This window comes from Xiphophorus maculatus, chromosome 1, assembly GCF_002775205.1.
Source record: "Xiphophorus maculatus strain JP 163 A chromosome 1, X_maculatus-5.0-male, whole genome shotgun sequence".
Lineage (NCBI taxonomy): Eukaryota > Metazoa > Chordata > Actinopteri > Cyprinodontiformes > Poeciliidae > Xiphophorus > Xiphophorus maculatus.
In genome coordinates, this window is record NC_036443.1 from 14,035,733 (window position 1) to 14,049,801 (window position 14,069).

Sequence of the window (14,069 nt, forward strand, 5' to 3'; positions counted from 1 at the left end):
TCTTTGCTAGCTTTTATTTTTCAGAATTCAACTCTAATAACAGCATTGCCTCCTGTAACTTGCTCTGCATTGTTACACTGATAGCTCTGTAGTATATAAAAGGCTGCAATCCTCTAAATAAATATGTATCTGATACATATTTATTCAGATACAAATATGTATCTGAATATTTTCTAAATCTGAACATTGTATGACCATCTCAGTTACATTTTTTTCTCTTAATGTGAATCTGAAGGACATCTTATGCAACAGTGCAATCCAAAGTTTCTGCTGTGTTAAAAAACTGTGTTGCTGCTGCGTATTTGCTCTTTCACCTCCGTTGTCTCCACTGTTTCTCATGTGTCTGGCATGAAAAACAAGTGTTACTTCTGTACAATAATAATGTAGGACTCTTCCTATCACTGAGGCGCACATTTCTACAAGCTTTTTAGTTAGCATAGAGTAAGGATGCCAGTATTTTCCTTTTCATTGTTGGGTTCTAGTCCTGATGCAGAACCCAACAGTTCTTTATGATGAAGAACATGTCATGATGTTTTCCTTAAGTCAATATGAAAACTGCTTGACTTTCCAAAAGTTAAAGTAGTGCAAAGAGATAAATTTAAAAAACGTCTATGAACCAAAATAGTTTGGTGTCCCAGAGAAATCATGTTCATTTTTCCAATGTTTACCGCTTCACCAAACAATTATTCTGGTGTAATAGTGTAATTTAGGATTATTTACTCTTTTATGTAAAGTTTGATTTTAGTGGGAGTTTGGATGGAGGGTTGGAATGAATTACAGATTTTAAAAACGCAAACTTCCTGTTTGAATGAATTAATTTATATGTGTTCCCCTACACAGACTAATATGTCTGTCGCCAACAGACACATTAGTTCACATCCTGTTCAAAGTCCCTCAGATGCCCTTTCTCCCTCATTCTGATGCTAAGTTTGAACTTCAGCAAGTCGTCTTCACCACGTCTAGATTGCTAAATTCATTCAGTCGCTTCCATGTGAAAGACTGAGTTGCTATTTGTGTTAAACTAATAAACAGCTTTACATAATAAAGTAAACCAAAATGGTAGCGTTGTGGTTAGCCTATAATAAGACCTCTAGGTTGTGTTTTATTTCGTTTACTTTTTAAAAAGGCATTTTTAAAATAAAAGAGAAGTTTGTATGTCAGTAATCATTTGTTAGTCAGCGTTTGACTAACAAAAATGTACTGTTATGAATTTGCATGTTGGAGTAAGTCATGTCGCATTGCAAAGACTTCCTTCACAGCTTTATCGGAGTGGATGAGAAAAGCTGAAATCTTCCATGCGATTTAAGCGGCGAAGAGTTACAGCGTGACACATTTCAATTAATTTGCTTGACTTGACATTATCTGTCCTTGAGGTGACTTTTGCATTTATGCAGAGCGCCGATGCTGAAACAATATATCTTGTATCTTCAAAAGGAGAGCGTGAAAGCCGTGAAGACAGAGAATGAGGTTTGAATGAGCTAAACGAATAAATAAATTATAAAGAGCACAGCGAAAGAAAAAGGGGTCAGGCCAGGAAAAAAAAAAGAAAAGAATCTGGCAGATGTAAGGAAAAGGAATAAATGAAGGATGAAGTGTGGAAAATAGAGAAAGGGGCGCTGATGTGCTTCTTAAGCAGGTCATTCGACGCAGCGTGCCTTTGGAGGGCTCGTGTAAGCATGACTAAAAGATTTCCCCCCAAGTCCCTGCAAAGTGTCGTTCCTCAAAGCTACGGTACAGAGAGCCACTGTCAACCCAGAAGACTCGACAGGGAGACGGAGCGCAAGGCCTTTAAGCAGCTCTTTGGTTGTCGCCTTTCACTAAACTGAACAAAAACTCCTAGCAGTGAGCACATTTTAGCTGTTCAACAGCAGAGTAACAGAGACGTGTATTTTCCTAGTGGTCCTAAAATGCTACTCAGATGTATTCAAAATTTAATAACACAGCACAGTAGCGTGTAAAAAATAAATAAATAAATAAATAAAAACAGGCAAACATAATCATCGCTAGCTCAGCAGTAATCAAGGTGCCCCGCTGAAGCTGTCGAATCAATATATCATCCGTTGTGTCTGCCTGGGAGCAGCTGATCCTCCTCGTTGCCTCTGATGTGGGGTGTGAAGCCTAGTTTACAACACACTGGTGAGCTCTGTCTCTTGATCCTCCTCATCCTCTTATTCAGCACTGAAGGGCACCACGCTTTGTAATCCAGCCCACAAGCTTCTGGCAGAGTTCATAGCTGATACCAAAAAGCCCCACTTCTCACAAACTAGCCACCCCCACCCCCAACGCCCACCACGAGGAACAGCAGCACCTCATCATTCATAAAAAGAAATATGCACCGTCTTTCAGACACAAACTCAGAAACGAAGGGTTTATTAAACTCTCCTTCACCCTTCAAATAAGGGTCACCACTCACAGAGCCGCGGAGAGATCTCTGAGTGTTCGTTAGTGCTGGATGATGTATGGATTTGTTTTATTCATACCGGTTTATTTAAAACTCAAATAACACTCAATACATATAAAATCACATTGCTTTTGATGCTCTGTTTTACACATATTTTTAGTTTCTCAAGTGTCTGAACTGAGAGACGGCATCTATGTTTCATCTTTTCGTCAATATGGGCAACATGCGTGTCAGTTTCTAGAGTTTTCCAAAATGTTAAAAAATTTAGCTTCAAAACTTTTTCTATCACAATGTTCCTACTGATTAAAGTTCTCCTAATAAGATGCTAGAGCAAATACAGAATCAAAGGCGCTGCACACTGCCAGTTAGCTGGCTGAAACACACCACAACACTTTTCTCTCGCTATCAGGAGAAATAAATATACTGGAAATAGTTTCTATCACAAGAAACACAGGTGACAATAAACTGATTTCCTGCTATGCTGATCTTTTCAAACTCAACCTGAACAGAGATCCGGACTGATTAACCAGCTAATATCAGGTTGTTTTATACTCCCAGGTAGATCTGTTACAGATATACTAGAGCCGCTTCACGGGATTTAAATCATATCTGTAAATCATCATTGGTCAAGCGGCTTCTGTCTTAAGAAGAGAAAGCTCAGAAAGACGCTGCTTTGTAAATCTGTTAATTTTATCCTTTCTTGTCTATAAACTTTATAATGTCACTTTTTTTAAAGTAATATGTCTTCTTTATTATTTTGTAACTAAATAGTTTAAGCTGAAAAGTGCAGAGCTTGACACTTTTGTCCTTACAATTTTGTGGACTCTTATTTTATCGCATGACATTTTTATTAATATCTTAGAAGTGTACTTTATTGTTCTTTTAAATAGAAAAATTCATTTGGGAACTCAAATTACCTGGTGGAAGTCAATGTTAGTAGTCATTTTGTAATAATTGACTGTGTGCTGTACCTGGCCACATAAAGATGAACAAACAATGAAGTAGTGTGTTTTGACATATATTAATAATCCCATGTATTGAAATCAAAAGATCAATAAATAAAACATTTTGACCAGACATTGAAAATAAAATGTTTGTAAAGGAACATGGGAAACACAGAGGCTACATCAGTCTTTCTCAAAGCAATTTTAGTCTAAAGGTATCTGTCAGATTTACAATTAAAACTACATTTCTTAGGACATAAAAGGTGCAAAAAAACTAAAAATATTCAGTCATGATGATATTTATTCATATTGAACTCTGAAATACATCTGAAGCATTATCAAAACCTCCAAAACTTGTAATGTCCCTGAACATTGTGTAACTTATTTTTGAAATATTAACATTTTTAAACTCTAACTAGTTTGAAATTTGAATATAAGTCTCTCTCATCTTTTGTTTGACTTGGTCCCCATTTCACCTGTAGCAGCACAGACTCAAAAAAAAACTTCTGCTTGCTTTTGCTGTTTTTCTTTTCAAGTATTGGTGGCATTTTTTGATTCAGAAACAGGTTTATGAATGTTTCTGACGATTCATCACTGACCCTAAACCTAATCAATGCAACTTTATCAGTACAGAATCTAATACAGTTATGAATGACAGTAAACAAGAGTAGTAAATACATAGAAGACGCATTACCAATACATTTTAAAAATGGAGATGTAATTTTTAGGTTGTCTTTCTCAGCCTTAGTGCCACTTTATGATCTCCAAAATTAAAAAAGGCATTAGGGTGACAGAGCCATGTTCCTCTCTCTTACTTCTATCTCCTCTTCATGGACGGCATGCATGTTAATGACAGGGACTCCATTGAGGAAGCTCACAGTCATGTTCAATTACCCATCTCCATCCAAGCACATGAGTTTAATCATGGACCAAAAGGCAGCTGACTGCAAATGAAAGAGTTTTTTCCTCCCAACTCTGTCTTAGCTCTGATTATTCAACAGTGATTTAATTTAATGAGAAAATCAGTTTTTGTAAAACATAAACATCTGCTTATCTTATTGGTGTCAGAAGGTTCTTATCTACACATGGAGAGCAAAGTGTGTAATATTAATTTTGAACGATGCAATAGAGCAACACAAATTGAATGTTTGAAACTTTGTGAAACAGCTTTAGGTATAAATACAAACCATCCCACTTATACTCGCTAAATCTTCATACACTTACTGCAGCCATCAACAAGGTCCTGGGACAATTCTGGTAGGATATGTGATGGCATTTCTAATGGAAATATGGTTCAGCTCTGTTTATTTTGGTAAGTTTTCTGCCATGGACTTAGCTTTCACTAGTCCACTATTTCTGAAGTGACCTGCAGACCAGTTATGATGAAGATGGACTGATTTTTATTGCTATTTTTCTGCCTCGTCAACCAATCAAAACTTTTTACATTCTAGGTTACATTCACCTCCAAACATTCAGCCACTCATAAACACATACACTATTTATGTTTACAATAGACTCTGTATCTTGACGTACAGAGTCTACTAGCTGCTGAATGCTGGTAAAGCATGATGCTGTCACTACGACACTTAATAAATGCTACAGACTCCATTATTTGTCTCATCTGACCATAAGAAATGTTCTAAGGATAAATAAGAGTACATACGTTTAGCTGTAAGTTTCAATCAGGCTTTAAGATGCTTATATTGAGCCTTTTTCAACCATGTTGGTGTTTCTCAATCAATATGCTTTCATCTGAGATTGACGGTTTGGGTCAGATGGTTGAAACGTGGACAGATTCAGGAGCTCCATCCTCACATTGATCTTACACATCAAACCTGCTTTTAGAATGGACAAAAGGAAGCGAAAAGGAAACTCACACTAGCTGTTTCTCCAGACGACTGGCAGGCGAGCCCACGATCTCTCCTAGAGTACAGTAGACCTGACCCAGGAAGTCCTGCCGTGGTGACGCAGGCATGAAGCGGGATGAAGAGAGACGGACAGCGGCATTCAAGCAGATCGTATGGGAGTAAGAAGGAGAATCAGTGAGGAGTTAGGCATCATCATAGGCATTGTACATTTATATATAATGGCGTCTGAGGCAGACACGTACGTTAAAGTCGTTGGGCTTCCAGGGTGGAGAAGGAGGAGGAGGAAGAAAGAGAAAGACCAGGCAGCAGCAGTGACACAACAGAGCATATCATGGAACGAAAAGACACATGACTCGAAAACCAGACTGGCATCACAGCACGAGAAAAAAAGAGCAGAAAATGAATATTTGACAAAGCAGAAAGGCAGAGAGGGGAGCCGCAGAGCTGCACAGTCTCAGAGGGAGAGAAAGAGGGATGTGTAAGAGCGCAAGAGAAGGAAAGCGACCAGTGCAGATGGTGTATCTTCAGAGTGTGAGACACAATGCAAACACACATTGATGTAGGCATCGCATCACCGAACTCCTGTTTGACACGTAAATTTGGTAGTATGCAAACCAAGTCTATCAAATATATTGTTTGCTGTATTGTTTGCGCTCTTTGGGGAAATGTGGGTGAAACCAACATGCATTCACTCTGTTGACTCTTTTTGAATGTATGCTTCACAATAAAGCACTTTCTCTTTCAGGCAAAACCGGCCTTTCAAAATAAATACTATTTTGAAAACCTGTAAAACCTCCGCACAGAGAGCTGTGCTGAAAAGCTTTGATGAGGGTGTACAATGCTTAATTTCTCACTTCGGGGAAACAAAGGTAATGAGGCCATACCAGATGCAAATGAAATCTCTATTATCATTGCTCTGGGGGAGTTAGGTAAAGTAAAAATCATAGAAGCAGACAGAAAGGAAAATGAAACTACATTTTGTTAGTCGAAGCACAAATCACTCACTATCGGAAAATATATTTGAAAGATGTTTTGGAAACACAGGTTTGCATAGAACCTAAATATCTGAGCCGTGCACTTCAAATGTAAAGCCGAGTTCCTCATTCACATAGAAACAGGAAAAAAAATTTGTTTCACTTACATGTTTTGCTAAATCTGGACTTTTAGAGTCAATGTCATACCTAGAAAAAGCAAATGAAACACAAATAACTCAAGGGTAATGTGCGGGTTGACACAAAGAAGAGAAAAGAAACATTACAGGCTGTAATTCCAGATGTAATCAAGAAAAACTTTGTGAATTTTATGGCTGCTAGAAACTGTGCCAGGGGTGATTCCAGGGGTGGAAACAGCCAATCAAAGCAGAAAAAGTTTTGAGTGTCTGTTAGCCAAACTTAATGTAAAAGTAATTAAGACCGAGCATACCCAAGCTCCCACCTCTGCAATAAAATAGAGATGAAAATGAGTAGCACTAATTATGAAGGGAAGCTCTCTCTCTCTCTCTACGTCTTTTCCCATGCCAGTGTTGTATTACAAAAGCATGTCAAATAAATTCATTAAGAGCTTAGAAATCCTCGGAGACCTCCAGCTCAGCAGGAGTCCACCAGGGATTTCATGTCTAAGAGGTACGTACTTTTTTTTCTGTGTCTTTTTATTATTATTATTTGGAAGGGTAAGTCCTTTTCTAAAGGAAGCGATCACTCGTTTCTGGCCAACTTTCAAATAAAGCGGTACCTTACTGACCCTCTCACTAGTCTGACCTTTTCAAAAGTAAAAAGGCAGGACAGGCAGGGAGCAGGAGTCTGCTTGAATTTAAGAAACGCCGTCTCAGACGTTTGCTTCGCGGACGAGAGATTAAAGGCAAAACTTAAAATTAAACACTTATAATGCCTCGTCTAATTCTGCTAATCTACAGATGAATAATTTCTCAATGGAGAGACGAGCTGCTGATAAAGAGACCAAAAGAGAAAAAGACTGGTCTACAGAGAGCAAAGTCAAGACCGCAGAAGGATGAAGTGGAAAGAGGGCTCAGAAAATGTTGACATTATAGAGAAAGAGGGATGAATTTGAGAACTATATTAGAAAAGGGCATACAGTCACACACACACCTTGGTGTGTGTTCACAGAGAGAGCCGGATCAAACAGAAAAACTCACACGTCAAAGCGCAGGTTCTGCTTCTCTTCAAAGAAGTAGTCCAGGATGTACTTCCTGACGAAATCCGGGTTTAGCGTGTTGTCTATCACCTCCGTTCTCCCAAACTGGACCAGAACAGAAGCAAAGGAGGGGAAGGAAAGACAAGCAAGGAAAATGTGAATACAGAATTGGTCATGCGTAATAAAACACACACCTCCTCCTCCATCTGCCCCAAATTGACTGCGTGAATTAAGGGATTCTTATGAGATCAGATTCAATTATCAGAAATCACTGATTGTTTCAATTTTCTGTTTTTAATTCATTCAGACACTTCACAATAACAGGTGGAAACAAAACAGAGGAGCAAATAAATTAACTTGACATATTTTCTTCAGAGCCTGGAACAAACAAATCCAATTTTTAGCTCTAACTAATTAACACTTACAATAAGAAGGGAAAAACTTCAGTGCAAACACACACACACAAAACAACAGAACCACAGAGCAGAACCTTCAGTCATAAACAGATAATGCGGCTCCCTACAAACACACTCTCACACACATTAATTGTCAAATATTAATTATTCAGACTCAGAACTGGCGTCGAGCTGCATAAATAAAACAACCAGAGTCAAAAAGCTACCATAAACTGACACATGTCCTCGTTACAGTCTAATGAGGACAAAAAAAATAGAGGAATTTCAATTTCCTGTTTCTGTGGCTGCATTCATTAGGGGTAAACTCAAAGAGAGGCAAAAAGTGGCAGGAGAAAAGTTATTGCTAAAGCGGTGACAAAATATTTTAACTGATGGAGGCTTGCAGTGTTTTGCAAAAGTATTCAGACATGTTGAACTTTTTGCCTGAGACACTGTAGATGTGACTGTATCTTTAGGGTTTACCCTGTTTCCATCTTACCATTAACGTCCCTCTTTCTACTGAAGACATTTGCCTCATCTGACCCGAGGATCTGCTTGCTACCTTCCCTGTGTGGATTGTGACAAACTGCAAACAGCATCTACTGTATAATGGTTTTCCTTCAACATTTACTTTCTTCTTTTACACTTTTCCATTGAAACCCAAATTTGGAAAGTGTACAGTTAAAGGTTGCCTAAATGCACAGCAAACTTTATAGATTGTATAGAAGTAGAGGCTAGAATTGTACCTTGTATTTTACAATTATGTAGTCAATTTAAGGAATAAATAAAATACAATAAATGAGTATTTACCAAAGCAGCGTTTTGAACCTATCAAAATCTGCTTGTTCATTAATGTTCTCTAAATAAACTCAGAGGCCTTCACAGAAGTGCTGGATTCGTACTGACAATAAATGTAAAAAAAATATATAAAAAAAAGTCAGGAGGTACTTTCGAGTGGAAATACAATACTAGAGCTGCTGAAATCTACTGTATGTGACAGAGTGTGGGTTTGCTGAAGTCTGCCATCAAACACAAACCATAAGTGATTAAGATGTGGCACCACATCCCTTCTTGCTCCTACTGCCAGGAAGCGTGAGAGCTCTGCGGCAGCTAATGCCGAGGAGGTGAAATCTCCGCAGAGGCAGCAGGGACGTAATTTCCGTGGCTGGCATTGAGGGTGACAGCAGGGGGGCTACAGTATATTCACTTTTGTCCCGGGCATTTGCAGAGGCAGAACAATCAGCACCAAAAGCCCTGATCAGCCAACTGAGGCAGCACACACCTCTTCCCCTCTGATAACCGTGACGAGAAAAATTGTGTGGAGAGGTGTCAGAAAATCTATCTTGGTAAAAAGATTACTGTCTAGAAGCTTGAAGTGGAAACTCCAGGCTTTGCTCAAATTCAGGGAGGCTATATTCTGTCGACTTTGTAGTTAAGTGAAAGTGGTAGGCAGAGGGAAAGCTGTCGTACACTGGGGGGAAATTACAGAGGAGGGTGTCGCAAATTAAGACTTTAAAATCATGCGGTAACAGAGTAATGAGATACTGCAGCACTTTTGTGCAATAAACACACAATTTGTCATGGGGACATGGGTCTCCAGGGGATTTACTGCTGAAAGCAGGAAACACAATATATCCATAACATTTGTTGAGGTATACTTCAGCTGATGAGAAATTTGAATGACTGGGAGTCAATGTGGGAGCTTGGACCATAACTGGATTAAAAGCTGGTTGGTGGCACAGTGAAAGGGGGCTTCAACCAGCCATATCTCCTCATAGAAGAGCCAAAACACATCACTGGAGAGAGAGGCAAAAGAGGCGCTTAGCTTTATCAATGCTGCACAGCTTGACTCTGCTGCTTAGCCAGCTGTCATCAGCACTGTAAAACCTCGGGCCGTATCTCTTTTTAGGAGAGCCATTCGGTCTGCACCCACCGCTTCTAAGCCAGAGGTGGGGCACCTGTGACAGGTGAACAAAGCTCTTTTAGCCCAGGAACATCAATTGATGCCCATCAACATTTGCATCTTACTCCAAACTTTCTGGTTTAGGAATATTTGCTTGCTATACTTGCTACCAGTTTAATGAGTTTTTCAGCCGTGTGTGGGCATGTGTGTGTGTTTGAGGTAAAAAGCCAAACTTTGAAAGACGATAAAAAGAATAAAAATTATTATTTGTTCAACTAAACAATACTTTCCCATCTTAAAATCATGCATAAGGCTAAAATCCTGCTTGGGTTGTTATGTGAAAAGTCTTCGATCAGCCGGATTACTAATGGAATAAATCAAACCCTTTAGTTTTCTCAAAACAATAATCTAGTCTCCAAATAATCCAGGTTATTTTCTGATCTTCCAGGTTGTTGCTGTATTGTAATGTTCATCTGAAAGCGACTGCAGCTGGATCACACTCCCGTATCTACTTTGATTTTTACATCCCTTAGATCGTAGTACTGGCTTAGAGGTCATCCATTTGCCTCCGTTTATCTCAGATGAAGTCACTAGAATACCTACTGCTGTCGTTTACGCTTATTTACCAGTTTTCATTTCTGTTTGTTTCTGTGTCTGTAATGTTTTTGTAAACACCCAGCTGGTCCACATGACTGTTCACTCTGAGGTTTCTTCCTGTTCGGAGAAAGTCCTTCCTTTACTCTGCCGCCACGGCTTGATGCAATCAATCGTCTACTGCCGCCACAGGAAAATATTTCAATAAGATACAAGTTTTTTATCTTATTAAAAACAATGTTTGGAATACACTTTTGATTCGTTAAGATGAAAGGTTGTAGATAAAATCTTACATCCGTGACAATTTCTGATGAAAGAGGGTAACAACACCTGAGACACAGACACCTGTGAGAAGCAGTGCTTTGTTCTTGTCCTCAGCAGAAACTGATGTGAACGCTGACAGATTTTCTCATAATGACACTGGAACCTTATTTATTTCCTCCAATTTCCTATTTTTATCTGCCTTCTCTGGATCCAAACTAGGTCATAAAACTCTGAGTTAGATAATCAAAATAATTTTCTTCTTCTTCTCATCAAAGAGTCAAACAGATACTCGATAAAGTTCAGCTCTTTAATCAGCTCAATTCTTAATTTAGAAAAGAGCATTCAGCTTTAGAATAACCATTTCATGGGGTAGCAGAGAAATGCTTTTATTTATATTGTAGGTTTTAATTTATGTCGGACTTAATTTGTGTTATTTACTTCATGAATGGTAAATAGACACTGACTGGTATTGGACCAGATATCTTCTCTGCAAACATTAATGAGCTGTTAGATTTTCTGCTCCTCTATTATTGGGAAGATGTATTTCATTTTTCAGATCAAATTAATTGCAACTAATGTTGTGGGACTGATTTGATCTTGATAACCAATTAGGCTGGTGGTTTATAAAACATTAAAGTCATTCAAATTGGCTAATAGATGTTGCTTTTACAGTTACGATGAGTCAATTTGTTTTCACACAAACCAATTACTTTAGATCCCATACCAACATATTAGTTTGGGGCAGATAAACTTAAAATACGTTTATTACAAAAACTTTGACAGATTTGAAACTTCCCTCATTTGTGGAAGTCTATTGCAGAAAATTTAATAAACCTGCTCCCTCATCCTCAAACGCATCTCTAGATTTCAATGAGAGAAGAAATTGTTTGACTACATGTTTCAAACACATAACTTTAGTTTTAAACAAACAGATTTTTATTTTTACTTTTATTTTCAGTAAAACAGGAATAATGTTCCTGGTAACATGCAGCGAGCAAATTGGCATAAAATTAAATCTATAGTCACAACAAATAAATTTGGTTTCCTCCCAGCATAGGAGTCTTTAAACACCTCACCCAAAAAGAAATGGCATAATCTATATTCTACAGAGGAAAATGTATGATAACATGATTTAATTAGGACACCTGCTGAAAAAAACCTGCCGCTCTGCAAACATGTAAAACTGATTGATAGCGTCTTTTTTTATATCCACCGGATAGCTTCAGTGAGTGAAGCACCTTTTAGTAAAATTCACCTATGAAAAAGAAAATGATCTATTGGAGCCTGATGTGAAAAAGACCTAAAGAAACTGCAGTTTATCATGAGACAAAAACTAAGGAACACTCACATCGGTTTTGTGCAATGAGGTTTAGAGAGAACTAAGGCCAGAAGATCTTATATATTATGTATGTAATGTATTTTTTATTTGAGATTTAAATTCATCATGAGCAGTGATGGCAACGCAATCTGCATTAAAAACAGGATATAGCAAAAAGGATGAAAAATGTTGAGTAACCTGAAGAAATCACAGTTTTTTTTTCCAGCACCAGAGCAGTTTGTGTCTAAGAAACAAAGCCATGAATCAGCCGCAACTCTGTAGATTTATATACAATCTGATTTTTCTTTAAGACCACAAAGGTTGCTCTCTTTCAAAATTAGAACGGAGTAAGGCACATGTATTTCATGAATAATATAACTACCACTCTCCCAACTCTTAATTAGGATGATGCCTTCAAAGAAGGGCCGATACTAACACTGTTTACAAACTGGTTAAAAAAAAAAAAAAGAAACCAGTTTGATTTTCCACTGCCAGAAAAAGAGCTCAAAGCCAAGACGCTACAGAAATTAATGCATCTCTACAGTAAATGTTTGATCTCATTCTGTAATATTCAGAACCTCTGGCGAAGATTACAGTTTAGGGAGACAGTTTGGTAAAACACATTGTGACATAAAGTATACCTGCAAACAAATGTTCTCATTTTCTTGGCCTAATTTATTAATGCTGCGACTGGGAGCCAAGCTGTGGTTAAAATAACATTTATTAAGCATTTATAATCAGACTTTTCAATGAAAGTCTTGCATGATCTGTGACATTTAGGTCAGCGCTCTGAGAGAACCATCTATGTAGATTAAGCTGAAATATTCTTTTAACATGTAGTTCTGCATGTTAAAGATGCAGATGTGTGTTTTAATAAATGTCACTTCTTACTCTGCCTCTTCAGTCTTCAAAGGTTCTATAAACTGAGTCATATCTTATTCAGATGGTCATATTTGCTCTTTTCTTGTGATTTCAATCTTTTAGGTGATTCTGCTTCCATCATGCGTTTTATTTTATATTGGCTTGACAAACTATTAAAACTTCCTAACTAATAATTAATGTTGACTTTAGCAGCTTTTTGCTAAATAGTTATTTTTATGCTTTGATCCTCCAATTAAAAACTAACACTATCTGCTAGCTTGTTGAATAATGACATCACATTTTAGCGCTTTAAACTTTTTATATGCAGTAAGTTAATTTTAAGTTCATACCAGTCTGAATTTGGACATGGCACTACCCTCATTGTAAACAGATAGTCTAAGAATTAGAAATAAGCCACACAGTGCTGCTCTTTATTATAGATCTAAAATAAAAGACTTTGACACTTCAACCTCTGTCTACTATTACTGTAATTTTCATTTTTAGGTTTGGACAAGATTTAAAAACTACTTTTATGGTCAATCGCTGGGTGTTACAATAGGCCATGTTTAATCTTACTTTCCCCCCGTTCTAAGGAAGTCCCCCAAGGTTCTGTTCTTGGACCAGTTCTGTTTATATAAATAACATTATCTCTTCAATACACAGTTATAAATTCTATCTTTAAGTTATTATGAAGGCTCCCTTCATTTTACCATTTAAAACCTGCATTTACTCCTTAAAAAAACTTCTACTGTTCACACACTCAAAAATGTTTTTATGAAACCAGAGAAATCCTCTTTTTTTAGGTCACTCCAAGAGAAGCAGTGTCAACATGATGGAAAATTGACCTTTAAAAACTGCGTTGACTCTTTGTAATCGAAACTCAGAAGGAAATGCAATTTTTTTCTTTTCACACAGGTACAGCTTTTTGTTTTGCTTTGTTCTGAACTGCAGTGATGTCACTTGACCTTTGAACCCCTCGACGGTGTTTGCATTTCTGCTTTTAGATGCATCACTAGAACCAGCTGCGGAGCACAGCCATGCGGATTTTACCAAAGCACAAAAGCTCTGCATTATGACACATACAGTACTTTCCTGAAGTATTTATGCTAATTCTTTATAACTATTCAAGCTTTAAAGGTTTGTACATAGTTCAGAGATTAAGATGTGTAGCTATGATACATCTCACACCTAGAGTATGTGGCAAACTTAAAATTGATGTCATGATCTTTTCGCAGTATCAGTTTTTAATTAGAAATTTTATCAATTAAACTGTCACTGTCATTGATTCTTAGCAGTTATCCTTCTATTGTTCTTTATTTGTTATTGTTGTAGCAGCGCCACTGAATATGAAGGTTCTCCCACAATGTAGA

General features: G+C 37.6%; 1 protein-coding gene across 2 annotated transcripts in view; it reads right to left on the reverse strand.

Annotated features, from left to right (window-relative positions):
• The window catches only part of LOC102230640 (copine-5-like), an 83,948-nt gene that overhangs the window by 52,761 nt on the left and 17,118 nt on the right, over positions 1-14,069 (reverse strand). The window contains exons 4-7 of one of the 2 annotated variants that reach the window (XM_014469664.2): positions 7,366-7,469; positions 6,355-6,394; positions 5,456-5,470; positions 5,223-5,299 (exon numbers count right to left, since the gene is read on the reverse strand). In XM_014469664.2, the coding sequence (XP_014325150.1) occupies positions 5,223-5,299; positions 5,456-5,470; positions 6,355-6,394; positions 7,366-7,469 (236 nt within the window). The remainder of the gene's footprint in view (positions 1-5,222; positions 5,300-5,455; positions 5,471-6,354; positions 6,395-7,365; positions 7,470-14,069) is intronic. The other variant, XM_014469665.2, reaches the window with a different exon arrangement.